This window comes from Heteronotia binoei, chromosome 15, assembly GCF_032191835.1.
Source record: "Heteronotia binoei isolate CCM8104 ecotype False Entrance Well chromosome 15, APGP_CSIRO_Hbin_v1, whole genome shotgun sequence".
Classification (NCBI taxonomy): Eukaryota; Metazoa; Chordata; class Lepidosauria; order Squamata; family Gekkonidae; genus Heteronotia; species Heteronotia binoei.
This window is the reverse complement of record NC_083237.1, coordinates 65192514-65209362: the sequence shown is the minus strand read 5'-3', so window position 1 is coordinate 65209362 and position 16849 is coordinate 65192514. Positions and strand designations below refer to the sequence as shown.

Sequence of the window (16849 nt, the reverse complement as noted above, 5' to 3'; positions counted from 1 at the left end):
CGGATGCTATTCCTGAGAGCCGGTGAGTGTGCCCTGCCCTTGCGGCGTGGCTTTAGCCATGTTTGGAGTGTTCAGCCAGGGAGACGGGGACTTTAAAGATCCGGAACGTGGCGCTAGAGCCAGTTCCGGCGTTGAAAATGACACGGGGGAGGGGAAGGGTCCGAACTCTGGAGGGAGGAGAAGGAGGCGCAGCAGGGACGGGGGAGGTGCGGGGGGACGCAGAGCCACAGCGGGGAGGGGGGAGGCGTGGAGCCGCAGCGGCGGGAGGCGAAGGGAATGGAGGGGCGGGCGGCGGCAGCGATGGTGGCAGGGGGCAGGGGAGGCAGGCAAACTAGGTGCTTGTCTGGGGCACTGGGAGAAGGGTGGGGGAGCCCAATTTGCCGCCCCCACCCTCCCGGCGCCCTAGGCAACCACCTAGTTTGCCTAGTGGGAGGGCCGGCCCTGCTCACAGGAACCAGTTATCACAAACTTGGAAAACGCCCATCTGGGGAGAGGGGAGAGCAGTGTGTAGGATGTCTCAGTCAAGGTATGAGACAGGAATAAAATACTGGTAGCCTGTCACAGAGAACATGGCAGTAGAGTCCCCTTGTTGCTCAGTGCAGACTTAGAAGCTATTTAGGGTCATTGAGTATCATTTGATTCTTCTGGTTTACTGCTGTTAAGAGACTTTCTTAGGAGAGCCAGTTTGGTGTAGTGGTTAAGTGTGCGGACTCTTATCTGGGAGAACCGGGTTTGATTCCCCACTCCTCCACTTGCAGCTGCTGGAATGGCCTTGGGTCAGCCATAGCCCTGGCAGAGGTTGTCTTTGAAAGGGCAGCTGCTGTGAGAGCCCTCTCCAGCCCCACCCACCTCACAGGGTGTCTGTTGTGCGGGAGGAAGGCAAAGGAGATTGTGAGCCGCTCTGAGACTCTTTGGCATGGAGGGTGGGATATAAATCCAATCATCTTCTTCTTTCTTGCTGACCTGACTGCCTTTTAATCTCTTTCAGTCAGAGCGAGGCAGTAGGACATAGACTTGAATCATGCTTGGTGACCCCTCAAAACCTGTCCTGGGGAAGAGCTGTGTGGTAGGACCCACATATTCCAGTGATCATGGGTTCCCCTTAGAAATGGATACACCCAGTGTCATTGGCTGACACCAACTTTTGCTCCAGTTATAACAGTCTCTTGAACTGTTCTTGTAATAGATTGAGCTGTAGATTACAAGAGCAGTTTCTGCCACCCCCTTGCAGAAAATGTGACTGTTTATCCCCACTGGTTCCCTTCCTTCTTTGTCCTCTTTACTTTGTCTCCTGCTATTGTCCGGCTATGAATTGCCTGTCTTATTTGCTGCTCTGCCGGCAGACTGCAGGCATTGTACAACAAAAGCCACGACACGCCAATGGAAGCTTGGTTCAGTTGAGTAGCTGTGTTGGTCTGAAACGACATAAAGTGTGAGTCCACTGGGTATAAGCTGGACTTTGAGTCCGGTGCATATAAGCCCACGAAAGCTTATGCCCAGAATTAAACTTTGTCGGTGTTATAGGTGCCACTGGACTCAGTAGAAGCTTGCTAGGATTCTCAGGTCTTATCTAAAACTCTGGCTCAGCCCCAAACCAGGTCATAGTTGTCTACACTTAACAGCAGTTTAGGTCTGGCAGTATTTGCCAGGAAAAGTAGTAGTAGTAGGGCCATGATAAATGGATTAAAAATAATATCTCTGCTTTCCACAAAGATTAAAGCAGGATCTCACTTTCTCAGGCCGGGAAGGTAAAAACAGGCTGTCGCCCTACCCCATAAAAGATTTCCTGGTGCTGTCGCTTTGGGTGGTGTAGGCAAGTGAACGCTGGTCAGAATTTGTTCAGTCCTACCCTGCGTGGCCGTGGGATCCAAAGAGGGAGTCAGTAATAGCTGATGAGGCTTGGGTTTTGGCACATTGCATATCTGTACCGATCTGTGGACTCCCTTGGTTTACAAAGCATGTAACTCGACACTGCTGCAGATTTGACATTTAGCAGCCATCCGTATGTAGTCGAGCACTATAAATACTGTGCTATGTAGAGACACAGAATGGTGTAGCACTACTTTTGGGGCTTTTCTCTGTTGCCTTCGTTGTGTCATCCACACTAAGTTCTAGGTTTCTGGGAAATCTTTTTTTTTTTTAATTTATATATATATATTTTTTTTTGGTCTCTTGTTTCGCATGGTCTCACCCTCTCCTCTGTAGCACCTCGTCTTTCTGCTTGTGGATTCTTTGATACACCGTCAACATCCCTTACGGAGCCACTCAAAAGATTATGACATTGTCTGCTGATCCTGATTTGGATCGAATCGACTGGGGTTGCATTCACGTGCCTTCCTCCTCCTCTTCTCCTCTCTTAGGTACCTAACTGAATGAAGGGAACGGCTCACCAGAAACTAACACATTTACAACCTTTTCTGTAAAAAACAACAACAACACAGCAGCTTTGTCTGCCCTTACTCTGTGAAGCCTTGTTCATCACTGGATAGTCCTAATGGATTAGCCCCTGTTTTTATCCCTTGAACAAACCCCCTGGGATAGTTATCCTAGTGAAGTTGGCATAACCCAGTCCAGCTTCTCCTTGTCTGACCTCCCAAGAGGCAGATGGTTTATCTCCATAAATGTTAAGAGGAAGTTGCTTTCCGAGAGCCTCGGTAAATGATATTGAAAGGGGAAAAGGTGGAGAGGAGAGCTGGTGGGGAAGAGAGCGAGGCATCCCATAATGCTTCTTCAGTGCCCCCTCCCTTGTGTGTGTGAGATGCTTCCTGGGAGAGAGACCTGCCCTGGAAATGGGATGCTGGTGGCTGGGAGCTGATGCTTTACCTTCCTTTATGTGGAAGCGCACACAGCCTCTTGAGTGGCTTGGTAAGTGTGGTGCTAACGTGTACAATCCTCATCAGTTTTTCTCTCCTCCTTGCCTCCCTCTAACATTAGTTTCCCCCTCCCTACCCCACCCAGTGTCAGCCGTAGCACTTTTACAACTCCCAGCTGGTCTTGCATTTATTTTATGCTTTCTCTTCTTTAATAAGTACATTACTTGCAAATAGTGAATTGAAAACACGGCGAACGAATTAAAAAACAAAAACAAAATTTTTTTACCATTAGTTGGTTGGACAGTTTCTTACTTTGTGTTACATTTAACTGTTCTTTTGACAGCCCAGTTTTTAAAGCCAGGTTCGTATGGAAATGCTTTCACTCCACCTGCACCGCTTTTGGAAATAGCATAATGGCTTCATTTGTCTGGTTTTTTTTTTTTTTTAGTGCATTTATAACACAACGGAGTTAGCACAATGTCTCATCTGAGTGGTAGCGGTCCTTCTGCGGGGAGGGGGTGTGTGTTATAAATGCAGCTGTTTTCAGTCAGCATTTTTTTTATTGATGACACTCAACCGCTTAGTCAAAGGCTGCTGCATTTCGTAATATTAAAATCTGCGGTAAGATAAAAACAAAACAAAAAAAACCCTCAGTGGATTGCAATCTGAATAATAGCAAGTCCTATCATAATTACTTCCTGCAGCATTCCTACACTTGCACGTGGAGCGTCATTATACTCGGCCAAACAATTGGCCCACTTAGCTATGTATTACCCGCTTTGGCAATAGTTTTTCAAGGTCTCAGAGATTGTTCCCAACCCTGCTTCCTGATACTCTTTGCTGGTGATGCATTTGGTCTGTTACTGAACTATGGCCAGCATTTCAGTAAATCCTGAAATTTTAACTCCCAGCTCAAATTGTCTTGACAATCATAAACACTGACACTTTCCTAAATGGGGCTTATTACCTAAAATTAGTTGATGACATTAATGTTCTCCGCCCTTTCTGCATCCATCAAACAACTAACACTTTGGGAATTAGTTGTTGGATGCAAAGTGGGGTGGGTTCTCTTGATTTCGTTATGACTCTTTGAGCAGCGTGTCTGATTGAAGAACTGGAATAAAACAACCCAAAAGGAGGTGGTTGTGCATTGTCGAAATGGTTGAGGACACTAAAGAAATGGCTGGTGCGTTGAACAAGTAAATTGCTGATGGCACTGAAACCTAATAGCAAAAATGCTATTTTTGCTCCCAGAAAAGTTAGCTAATTTTAATTTTTTCCCCAGAAAAGTTAGCTAATTTTAATTTTTTTAAAATCGACCTTCTCCAGGTTCCAACCAGCTGGCAGTTGCAGTTAGATAACAACATGGCTTTTTTTGTAGCAGGAACTCCTTTGCATATTAGGCCACACCCCCTCATGTAGCCAATCCTCTTGAAACTTACAGTAGGCTCTTATACTAAGTTCTCTTATACAAGTTCTCTTGTATACTTATCGGGCTCTTATACTAAGAGCCCTGTAAGCTCTTGGAGGATTGGCTGCATCAGGGGTGTGTGGCCTAATATGCAGTGGCGTTCCTGCCACAAAAAAAGCCCTGGATAACAAAAATATACAACTTTACATGAATGCCCTGTCATCAGAAAAAAGAAACAAATACCTTCGTTATAGTTTTAGTGGTGGGAAAGATTATCATGTTATTATGATAGCATTATCCTTCAGTTTCAATATAAATTATTTTAAAATTATATGTAAGAAAGCTGCACTTTCTGTTTCTTCCCACCCAGCAAAATTAATAAGACAGAATTATATCAGAGTGACTACACTTGTAGGTATTGATCGTGGGTTTAATCTGTCAGGCACCATACAATTTCTTGAGAAAGCCATATTCTGTAACCTAAACAAAATAAAGCTGATGATACAATCTGTAGGTTTTATTTGGCTCAACAGGCTAGAGAACTGGATGTAGTTTGATTCAGGGTTTTAAAAAAATGTGTGATGTCTGAGGCTGGTAGCATGGCCAAATAGTATAATAGATAATCCAAACTGTAGCAAAAGCCCATGTTCCACATAAAGTAGAACTGAATGAGATACTGTAAAAGAAGCCCTTCCCCAACACCACTTTTTTAAAATTTGTATCTCGCATTTCTGCCTCTCCCTCACATCTTCTAGAAGCTTGACCAGTGGTTAAAATGAATGTAGTATTTCATGAGACTGACACACAGAACAGTAATTTATTGCAAGGTGGGCCTCCTGCTTGGCACTTTTGGAAACTGTCAAAGATTCAAAAATTGGTCTGCAAAATACTTCACTGGTTGAATGTTTCTTCTTTTTTCTCTCAGTTGAGAACTGTAAATTATAAAAGTCTGAATCTGAGCTGATGCTAGATTCCAAAATTGATCCCCTTTTTTCTGGCCAGAGACAATTTTCCACAGCTGTTACCACCTTTCTTTAGACTCTTCTGCAGAGATATCCATGACCGTATTCAGCCCTTAAGTCTGTGCTATGACTGAGGATGAAGTTATACTTGTTTCAATGTACACATGTCCCAAGTTCTCTTGTTTGCTGGGATAATGGGAATGTGATGGGGAGGAGCACTTGAAGTTATTGGTGCTTAGCCCCTCCAATGCCCCCTGATTCTTCCCTCCAAATGTCCTCTTTCCTCCCCAAGCCATTTTTCTTCCCCTTGGCAGTGACACTGGTTTTCTGGAAAAATATGGATGGAAAGATGCCCTAAATAAAGTACAACCAGATTTTAGCATATTCGTTTTGACTTGTATTTAGTAAGCAATCATTTTAAAGTGCCTATGCTAATTTGATACCCCTATAGCAGGAAACACTTGTGCTAAATAATTTATTTAGGAAAAAGAATTAAATCAATCGTGGTTTAAATGTTATATCCAAATCCCTGTATAGCTTTTTGTGGAAATTATTTTATTGGATTAATACATGTAAAATTTGAAGACACTATGGCATGTATTTCCCTTACGTTGTTTAAATTTAAGGGGGGAAACACATCTACTGAAAACTGCTGGCAAGCTAACAGCACAAGCCTATGTAGAGTTATTCCAGTGTAAACCCGCTGAAATCAGTGGGATAAACTGGAGTAACTCTGAATAGGATTGTACTGTAATTTTAGCACAGCCAAAGTGCATACTATGCCATGGATGTCTGCCCCCTCATCTTTGAACAGCATTTAGCTCTTCCATGGAAGTCACTGGGGCACCTCTACTTTACAGAGCTCAAGGCAGCTTATACTGTAGATAAAATCCATAAAATAGAATTTAAAAATACATTAAGAAGATTTTCAGATCTCAATTACGCCCGCTAGTAAATTCATCAAATGCAGTCCTAAGTAAAACTACCTTCAGTTGCCTCCTACAAATCAAAAGTAAGGGGTCCAGGCATATTCACTGGCAAGGTTCTTTGATGGATGGAGCAGTCAGGAGGGCCTCTCCCTGCAGTCTTAATTCCCAGGCAGGAATACATGGGCGAAGGTGGTCCTTCAGACACCCTGGGCTTTAAAGGTAAAAACCAAAAGCTTGAACTGGGCTCAGGAGTGGATCAGTAGCTAGTATAATTGCTATAGTATTGGGGTCCCATGCTACCCATTCTGCCCCTACCAGCAGTCTAGCTACAGTTTTCTGTACTAGTTGCAGCTTCCTAGCACTCTCCAAGGGTAGCCCCAAGTACAGCACACTGCAGTAGTGCAGTATAGGTGTAACTAACCAGGAATGGATGTAGCTGACACACCAGCCAGAATCAAGAAAAAGCACTCTGAACCACTAGAGCCACCTGCTTTTCTAAGGTGACTTCTGTGTTTAGCAGCACTCCCAAGCTGCATACCTGGCTTTTCAAGTGGAGTGTAACCCCATCTAAGACAGGAGAGATCTGAAATCCCTCGTCTGTCTTTCTACTAACCCAGAGAGCCCCTGCCTTGTTAGGTTTAAGTTTCATCTTGTTTCCCCTCAGCCAGCCCACTAACTCCAACACTAGTAGTATCCTTGGAGTTAGGTGGATTAAGAAGGTAGAGTTGTGAATATCATCTGCATATAATCTGCATATCAGTGGCACTACAACCCAAACCTCCTGATGACCTCTCCCAGCAACTACGCGTAGATATTAAATAGCATGGGGGATAAGATAGAACCCCATGAAGCCCCACAGGCCAGCTTCCATGGAACAGAAAAGGAATCCCTAGCAACATCTTAAGAGACTGACCCTCCAGACTGGACTCAAACCACCATAACATAGTGTCCCCCTAGTCCTAGTGTCCTAGTGTCAGAAGGTAACTGAGTAGGGTAATAAGAACATAAATAGAGTATTAAGGAAGAGCCCCGTGGCGCAGAGCGGTAAAGCCGCAGTACTGCAGTCCTAAGCTCTGCTCACGACCTGAGTTCGATCCCGGCAGAAGCTGGGTTTTCAGGTAGCCGGCTTGAGGTTGACTCAGCCTTCCATCCTTCCAAAGTCGGTAAAATGAGCACCCAGCTTGCTGGGGGGAAAGCGTAGATGACTGGGGAAGGCAATGGCAAACCACCCCCGTAAAAAGTCTGCCATGAAAATGCTGTGATGCGACATCATCCCATAGCCAGAAATGACCGGTGCTTTCACAAGGGACTACCTTTACCTTTTTAAGAACATAAGAGAAGCCATGGTGGATCAGGCCAGTGGCCTGTCCAGTCCAACACTCTGTCACACAGTGGGCAAAAAAACCAGGTGCCATCAGGAGGTCCACCAGTGGGGCCAGGACACTAGAAGCCCTCCCACTGCTGCCCCCCCAAGCACCAAGAATACAGAGTATCATGTGCCACAGACAGAGAGTTCCATCTATACCTTGTGGCTAATAGCCACTGATGGACCTCTGCTCCATATGTTTATCCAATCCCTTCTTGAAGCTGTCTATGCTTGTAGCTGCCACCAACTCCTGTGGCAGTGAATTCCATGTGTTAATCACCCTTGGGGTGAAGAAGTAATTCCTTTTATCTGTTCTAACCCAATTGTGATTGGCAGAATCAAATTGATAGGATCAAAGGCTGCTGACAGATCCAGCAGAACTATCAGGGTCACATTCCCGCCCCCCCCCCCCATCTGATTCTCAGTAGAGCTCATCAACCAGTGCGACCAAAGCAATTTCTGTCCCGGCCTGAAGCCAGGTTGAAATGGGTCTAGGAAATAAGCTTCGCTGAGGCTCTGTTCAATCAGTTCTTGCATCACTTGTTAGTTCCATATCATATAAATGATTAAAATGTTGATCCCGAAAGATTCTACAAACCCTGATGATTAAAATGTCCTTTCCACAATGCAAGAGGGTACCTATAAATAAGAGTGTTAATTTTGGTTTGGCCTGCACCGTGAATTGGGCAAACTTATAACTTGATTCTTAATTTGGATTATTCTATATACTTGTGGTTTTATCGCTATCCTCCCCCCCACACACCTTTTGAAAACCAAGAAAACATAAATGTTCCCTCTCACACAGTTCAGGAATAATTGCAAGAGAACAGTGTTTGAGTCCAGGGACACCTTTAAGACCAACCAAGTTTAATTCAGGGTATAAGCTTTCAGGTGCAAAGTATCTGAACCAAGTGTGCATGTAAATGAAAGCTTATACCCAGGATTAAATTTTTTTTGTCTCAAAGGTGCCACTGGAAGCAAACTTTGAAACTGTTATGCTTGCCCTCAGTCGTATTGGCTATGGCATCCATTAATTGCTGTTAATTTCATGGATATCTTTTTTTTTTTTTAAAAGAAAAAAAAAGAATTGAAAAGTTCTCTGGGGAGGAAAGAAAACACTGGAAAATTCACTCTGTGTCTCAGTATCTGAGCCTCGTTCTACCTCTGGGTCACGCTGGGAGAAGCTACTGTGTATTAACGGGAGGAGGAGGAGAGGGAGGAGAAATAGACAAGCAGGGGAAACATTAAGCTTCCCCTGCCACCCGGGCTTTTTTTGTAGCAGGAACTCCTTTGCATATTAGGCCACATACCCCTGATGTAGCCAGTCCTCCAAGAGCTTACAGGGCTCTTAGTACAGGGTCCAGAGATAGAATTCTAGCAGGGGTTCCTTTGCATATTAGGCCACACACCCCTGATGGAGCCGATCCTCCAAGAGCTTACAGGGCTCTTAGTACAGGGTCCAGAGATAGAATTCTAGCAGGGGTTCCTTTGCATATTAGGCCACACACCCCTGATGGAGCCAATCCTCCAAGAGCTTACAGGGGTCTTAGTACAGGGTCCAGAGATAGAATTCTAGCAGGGGTTCCTTTGCATATTAGGCCACACACCCCTGATGGAGCCAATCCTCCAAGAGCTTACAGGGGTCTTAGTACAGGGTCCAGAGACAGAATTCTAGCAGGGGCTCCTTTGCATATTAGGCCACACACCCCTGATGTAGCCAATCCCCCAAGAGCTTACAGGGCTCTTAGTACAGGGTCCAGAGATAGAATTCTAGCAGGGGCTCCTTTGCCTATTAGGACACACACCCCTGATGTAGCCAATCCTCCAAGAGCTTACAGGGCTCTTAGTACAGGGTCCAGAGATAGAATTCTAGCAGGGGTTCCTTTGCATATTAGGCCACACACCCCTGATGGAGCCAATCCTCCAAGAGCTTACAGGGCTCTTAGTACAGGGTCCAGAGATAGAATTCTAGCAGGGGTTCCTTTGCATATTAGGCCACACACCCCTGATGGAGCCAATCCTCCAAGAGCTTACAGGGGTCTTAGTACAGGGTCCAGAGACAGAATTCTAGCAGGGGCTCCTTTGCATATTAGGCCACACACCCCTGATGTAGCCAATCCCCCAAGAGCTTACAGGGCTCTTAGTACAGGGTCCAGAGATAGAATTCTAGCAGGGGCTCCTTTGCCTATTAGGACACACACCCCTGATGTAGCCAATCCTCCAAGAGCTTACAGGGCTCTTAGTACAGGGTCCAGAGATAGAATTCTAGCAGGGGCTCCTTTGCATATCAGGCCACACACCCCTGATGTAGCCAATCCCCCAAGAGCTTACAGGGCTCTTAGTACAGGGTCCAGAGATAGAATTCTAGCAGGGGTTCCTTTGCATATTAGGCCACATACCCCTGATGTAGCCAATCCCCCAAGAGTTTACAGGGCTCTTAGTTCAGGGCCTACTGGAAACTCCAGGAGGATTGGCTACATCAGGGTGTGTGACCTAATATGCAAAGCAGTTCTTGCGACAAAAAAAAAAAGCCTTGCGGCCACTAATTTTTTCTTGCAGGTGTCCCCCTCCAAAATAACAGTGGAAATACGGACTGGAGGTTCGCCTGTGGAGTAGTTGAAAAGGTTCAACTCTAACCGTGAGCAGAGTACAGTTTAATCGCAGCTGAGTTGATGGAACAATCCCCCATGCATCTGAGGCTAGCAACATGGCTTTTAGGCACACCTCTGAACCCCAGTACCTCTGTGGTTGTAAATCTGGCCCTCAAAATAAATTAGGAAACTTATTTTCTCTAACTCTTATGCAAAAGCTGACACTCAGTTGACGCATCATTTCTCCTCTACTTGCATTCGTTGTGGTCCATTTTGATTTTTTTTTCCTTTGGGGAGATGAGACATTCTGCTTGTTGTGTTTTCTCCCTACATGCACTAATGGTTCCTTGCTGTTTTAACCTTTTGCTAGGCCTGTTCCATTCTAATGTCTTAGTACTTCTGTTAGCTTATATGTGAAATGCATCACTCAGTCTGTGCTTGAGCTCATTTTTAGTTCATAATTTTTTTTTGTTTCTTTTCATTGGTTTATATTTTAAATTTGTGTTTTTTACTAACTTCACTGTATCCTTTCAGTTTAATTGGCTGCATGCTCGTTTTATATATATATATTTTATATATAAATTTGTATCAAAGCAACAAACAAAACAAAAACCCAATCAAGTCTAGCCTGGATTTTGCTCTGATTGTGTTTTGGTTTCTAGTGGTGGGGGCAAGTCTGACATTTAACAACTTAACTTGATCTTCTCAAAGTCTGACGCACAAGCAAGTAAAATTTATAGACTAAACACACTGTTTTTCTTTGCACAAATCAAGTGGTGCTCTTTAGGTGATGGATATGATCGTATAATTAGTTTTGATGTCATGCTTTTCAAATGTCAATTATTTTATTTTATTTTCTCCCACATTGTTCTCCCCCCCCACCCCCGTTATGCATAACAGTTGCCCAGCACACCATCAGAAAACGTGATGACCCTCCCAGAAATCCTGTTCCCACAGAAGAATCTTGCCAGCTGTATTTTTTTTTGTCTTGTTTTGCTTCTTTCTTTCCTTTTTAAATTTATATCAGTATTTCCCCCCCCCTTGGGCATATATTGCCCATCAGTGGTTTATTTTCTTTTTGCATGCATATATGTAGAAGATTTTCTTGTTCATTGTGTGTTTAAATGTTTTTGGGAAGGGAAGAATATATTATTGGAATATTTTTGGTTTGTTTCTCTGTTCTGTCTGTCAGGATAATATTGGACACCGCCTGCTACAGAAGCATGGTTGGAAGCTGGGCCAGGGTTTGGGGAAATCTCTCCAGGGTAAGTAAGAAATCCATCCATAAAACACTCACTTGGTTTCAGATTATGTTTCTAGCTCAGATTCCTCCTCTCCCCCAACCCCATCACGTCCTCTTGTACCTATTAAGTTTTACATTTATCATACTGCGGTCAGTCTCTATTGACACATTCAGGTCCCGCATAGGGGTGTTCGGTGGTAAAAGTGGCTGTTTGCCAGGCAGGCTGAAAGCTGGGTGTTAAGCTGAAATAGACAGGACAGGCGGAACCCATTCATCATGTACATCCGTTTGTTGACCCCCAGATGGTGGATTGCAGGGTTACTGTAATTTTGCTTTGTGGATGAAAACAGAGCTTAAAAGCAGATGGGAAGGACAACAACCTGTACCAGCTGTCCAGAGAATGCGCCTTCTTCCTAAAGGATGCCACTCTGAACATTATGCTTCAAAACCTCCAAGACTGCATGCATGGTTTGCTTTAGCTTGCAAGTATAAAAGGCTTCTGGTGTAATTCGGTTAGTTGTTGCTGTTCACCTGTTGAGATATGTAAAAAAAGAGCACCCTTTATTAGAATAGGAAAGAAGTTTTTTGCTATGAGTCTAAGGAAATTTCTGTTTTCCTACCATCTTAAATGTGAATGTGGTGTGTTTGTGGTGTATTTGAACTTTGAAGCATCATGTTTGGACTCCAAATTCTTAGTAATTCAATTCTTAATGCACAATTTAGTGAGTCAGCTTCAGGGAATGTGGCGGACATCAAGAGGCAGGGTCATTTTGAAAGCATAATCCGTGCAGCTGTTGAAAGCTAAGAATCACTGTGTTCTCATACCACGGGATGGGGCCATGGCTCAGTGGCAGAATATCTCCTTTGCATGCAGGCTCAGTCCCTGGCACCTTCAGTTAAAACAATCAGTTAGTAGGTGATGTGAAAGACCTCTGCCTGAGAATCCTGGAGAGCCTCTGCCAGACAGAATTGACAGTAGTGATCTTGTTAGACCAGTGGTTTGACTGTGTCTGGCAGCTGCATACGACAGCAATCCATTTCCCTTCTTCCCGGTTGGGTACATTCCACAGAGTACTGCTACTTCAATGACTCCTCCAGTTCAGTACTGCTCACTGCAATACAAGGGGGAATCTTGGACTCACTTGAGTTTGAGAATGGCTGTGCACCTTGTCAACCTTCCTTTTGCTTTTCCGCAGTCCCTTCTCACACAATCCCTGAATTTAAAGGGCAGCCAGAGTCTACAGGGGAAATGACACACGATTTTTCAGGTGCATTGATCCCAGTTGGCATTAGAAGACCAATAGAACATCGTCTTCTAAAACAAATCAGACAGGGAAGAACTGTTATAACTGAAGCTCCTATATGTTCCATGCATTTGTGCGGCTTCTATTATTAGCACAGGTGACATTTAATTATCGCAGCTTCTGGGTAGAAACTTTTTCTGGATTTGTCTGCTGCAGTATCTTATTCGCTGGAACGGCGCTTGGCCCTTCTGTCCTGAGTTTGAGAACTGTTCCATTTAAATTTTTTGCTATGTGATTTCAAACTTCATAGACCTTGACAAATCTTCTTTGACTCTAGAAGCCGGCCCAAAACTTTAGGAGTGAGGCAAACTTTTTTTCTAGGAGAAAGCCGGTTGCTGAGAAGAGGAACCGGTCCCTTAGGGCCCAGCTGGGATGAGCATCTCTGGTTCTGTTGAATATACACCATTGCGTTGAAGAAACAGCAATCAAGAAACTGATTCCAGAAACCAGTTGGAAAATCTTGGACAGAGTTTAGGTTGGTGCGTGAACAACATTTAGCTTTTTCCTGCTTGTCATTTGGACATAGTCCCTCCTGCGTAGAAGGAGCAACTGGCTACTGCTGAAAGCAGTGTGCTGAAGACAGTTATATCTAGCCGCCTGTAAGGCACAGTTCTAAAATTTGCCCGAAGATGCAACATTTATCGTGGGAAACAAGGTTAGCTTTAGAATTTTTAGAGTTTTTCCTCAACAAAAAGCTCTCGAGGAAACTCTTAAAAGCAAGAAGTAAAAGAGAAAGGACACGCAGACAGAGCATACTGTCTCTGTCAAATGACTTGTGCAAACAGGCTATTCTGCTTGTCAGGAACATTACCATTCTTCTGTGATGGCTGCTTCCAGAGTGGCACAATGAACAGCTGTCCTTGCCACCCTGAGCTCCTCATGCAGCCATGCTAAAAGGCAAAACAATTGTATTAGAAAATACCTTTGTTTCTCAGATTGGCGGCGGCTGCTGCTGCTCAGGCTCTTGTAATCAGAGGGACTCCGCTGCCTTCAGAAAGCTCTACCATGGCTGGGTTGGGGGTGGAGGATGGGTAAGAGCTGCAGTGTCGACAGCTAAGCCGAGAAAGGAGGAAGGGTAAGGGCTTTTTAAATGCAATTTTTTTTTTAATTTCAGTGGCTGCTCCTCTAAACTGTCCTCATCCAGACCTGCTTCCCTCCCCAGCTGTAATTAGAAGGGGACAGGGCGAGGTTGGGAAAACTCCACCTTGCTCCTAATAATCTTGATGGGGCTAGCTGAATGTTCTCTTATTACAGCTGGAAGAAGCAAGGTGGGCGTGATGGGTCAGTGGCTAAGAACCCTGGGGGGCCACAGCGAAGTTTCTTGGCAGGACAGCACCCCGGACTGGTCAAGCCCTGATTTCATTTGTGCCCCGCCCCCCCCCCCCCCAATTAATGTAGCTTAAAGCCCCACACTGTCTTAGTTTGCAGCATTGATTCATCTCTTTCGTTGGAAAGTATGAAGCAAAGCTTTGTTTGTCACGTAAAATATTCTGGTCTCTTCTACCCTAGAAGGCCCACATTCTGTGGTAATAAAGACCAGCTGAAGAAAGTCCTCTTTGTTGCTCCTCCACCCCACCCTGTCCTTTGTGGTGAGTGAAAAATTAAAGCACAGGGCAGTAAGAGTAATCAGTAGTGCTGTTTGATTCCATTAGTACTGTGGCTAGGTATGAAAGAGAGGGCTGCAGTGCAATCTTAAGAACCCTTTCCTGGGACTAAGCCTGACTGAATAGACCTATTAGGATTCTGAGCAGATTTGCTCAGGATTACTTTGTGTCTCGGGCATTCGTGGGGAGAGTAAAAAGAATGCGGCAGTGCTAGTAAACAGTGTTTACTTCACTGTTGCTTGTTTAGAACGCTCTGGCATTCTCTGCAAGGCTTTGATTAATCTCCTTATTTCCCTCGTGTGCTTTTTGGATGGCCATATGCATGAGAAAACTTGAAAAAAAGATCACTCTCTTTTGCTTACTTAGTTGACTTTTCCTGAACAATATATTCTTGAAGGCCGAGGGATGGATAACAGCCCTTTTTGTAACTCATTTGTTACGAAGTTAGTAAGACATTCCAGCGGTGTGGGGCTCCAGTGTGCTTGCAGTGCTTGACTGTGATCTAGTCAAGTGTGACTATGATCTAGTCTAGTGTGATTGCCCATGAATGCCACTAAAGGCTGGATGTGGGATGGCCAAGCTGAAACTTGATCTAGACAGGACATGCGTGCTATGGCTTGGGAACAAAGATGGTGTTGTAGATATCTATATCTGTTCCAGAAAGGTGGCAAGCTCTCTACGGCTTAGTGGTGCTTCTGGATTCTTTGCTACCTCTAGGAAAGCAGGTGACAAAGGTGGCCATAAATACCTTTTGCCATCTGAGGCTTTTTCACCAACTTGAAAAGTGTTTCTGGGGAAAGCACACCTGGCCATGATCAAACATGCCTTGGTGGCATTGAACTCGGGCAACCGTACCCTGCTACTGAGGACTGATTGGAATCTTAAATTGGTGCAAAATTCTGCTGTCAGAACAATAACAGGTAGCTGCATGCTTAAACATGCGATGCTGCAGCTCTGTCAATGTTAGTGGCTCCCGATTTGCATCTAGGCTCACCTGAAGCTTACTGGTGAAGACCTTTAAAGCCTTAAATGATTTAGGTTCGAATTACCTGAAGGACCACCCACTCCACCCAAATGTTCTACCAGTCTGGTGTTTAAGGTCAGCAGTGATACTGTGCTGCAGGAACAGACAGAGGCGCTATCAGAAGTGAGATTGCTGAGCGCCGATACCAGGGCTTTCTCAGCAGTACCGCTAAGCGTGGAATGTAGGGGTCTGTGTAGCCCTTTCTTTTTATTGGCCTTCCACGAGACTCTGAATTCCACTTTTCTGGAGGGTCTTTTATATATTGGATTTGTATCCCGTCCTATACTCTAAATCTCAGCGTCTCAGAGCGGTCACAATCTCCTTTACCTCCCCCCCCCCCCCAACAGACACCCTGTGAGGTATGTGGGGCTAAGAGAGCTCTTACAGCAGCTGCCCTTTCAAGGACAGCTCTGCAAAGCTACGTCTGACCCCCAAGGCCATTCCAGAAGGTGCAAGGCGCACTTAACAACTACACGAAACTGGCTAATGAGATCAAATGAAGCATTGCTGAAGATTTTAAACTGTCCGAATGTTCTGTGTTGTCTTTATTTTGATGCTGATTTTATGATCTTTGTAATGTAATCCTGTTTTGCCCTGCTGCTGCACTGACACACACACACACAAACAAATCTTATATTTTAGCTGACTTTTTAGAGTTCAGTGTCTTTTAGAGATTTGCTTTTAATTATGATTTCATTGATTAATTTATTGTGGTTTTATAGAAATTCATCAGCATAATGGCCTTTTGGTAGGTGCAATCGGCTCTGGTTATCAGGTTTCGACAATTGCTACCAAATTGCTGATACCCAAGGATTTTGAAATATTCAGTTCTCTCAGACTTCTCATGTTCCTTCACTCTAGGCCAGTTTTTGCACTTTTTAAAGGCGCTCAGTGGGAGTTACAAAATCATTCATTTATCAGAAGTAGGAGGAGAATCACCCAGACAACTCAGTTTAGGACAGGGGAGTCAAACTCATTTGTTATGAAGGACAGATCTGACATAAATGGGACTTTGTTGGGCCAGGCCATGTGTGTCGTGAAATGTGATGCCAGGTAGCGGAGAAATAAATTTTATAAAGAACACAGACAAACAAAGATACTGTTAGCACTTTTGCAGTATTTTGTGTTTATTTAACAATCTTTGATATTTGACACCTCCCAAACCTTTTCTGCCCCCTCCTTTAAAAGATGGCTGTCTAAAATGGAGAGGTGGGAGAATAGTGGGATTTGGCAATGCAATTTTTAAAAACAAAACATCAAGAAAAAGCACAAGGATCACAGCAGAAACAAAAAGTATAAATTAAAAAAATATAAAATGCTCCGAGCCTAGGAAAACATGAATTGACTAGGCATTGCAAGCCGCCCCCCCCCCATCTACTTACAGTGGCAGTGGCTCTCCAGGCAGGTTTCTTTTTTTACAGGGTAGTTTGATATGGGAGAAGCTTTCCCATATCTCCAAAGAAGGAGAGTCCACCACCTCCTGAGGAAGCCAATTCCACTGAGGAACTGCTCTAACTGCCAGGAAGTTCTTCCTAATGCTTAATCAAAAACTTCTGATTTAATTTCAACCCATTGGTTCTAGTCTAACCTTCTGGGGAAGCA

The 16849-nt window shown here is 44.3% G+C and overlaps 1 protein-coding gene across 9 annotated transcripts in view; it reads left to right on the top strand.

Moving 5' to 3' along the window:
* The window catches only part of GPATCH8 (G-patch domain containing 8), a 102660-nt gene that overhangs the window by 46555 nt on the left and 39256 nt on the right, over positions 1-16849 (top strand). For 5 of the 9 annotated variants that reach the window (XM_060254553.1, XM_060254554.1, XM_060254562.1 and 2 more), the window contains one exon: positions 11265-11337. In XM_060254553.1, the coding sequence (XP_060110536.1) occupies positions 11265-11337 (73 nt within the window). Of the gene's footprint in view, positions 1-3156; positions 3175-11264; positions 11338-16849 lie in introns of all 9 variants that reach the window. The other 4 variants (XM_060254557.1, XM_060254560.1, XM_060254556.1 and 1 more) reach the window with 1 other exon arrangement.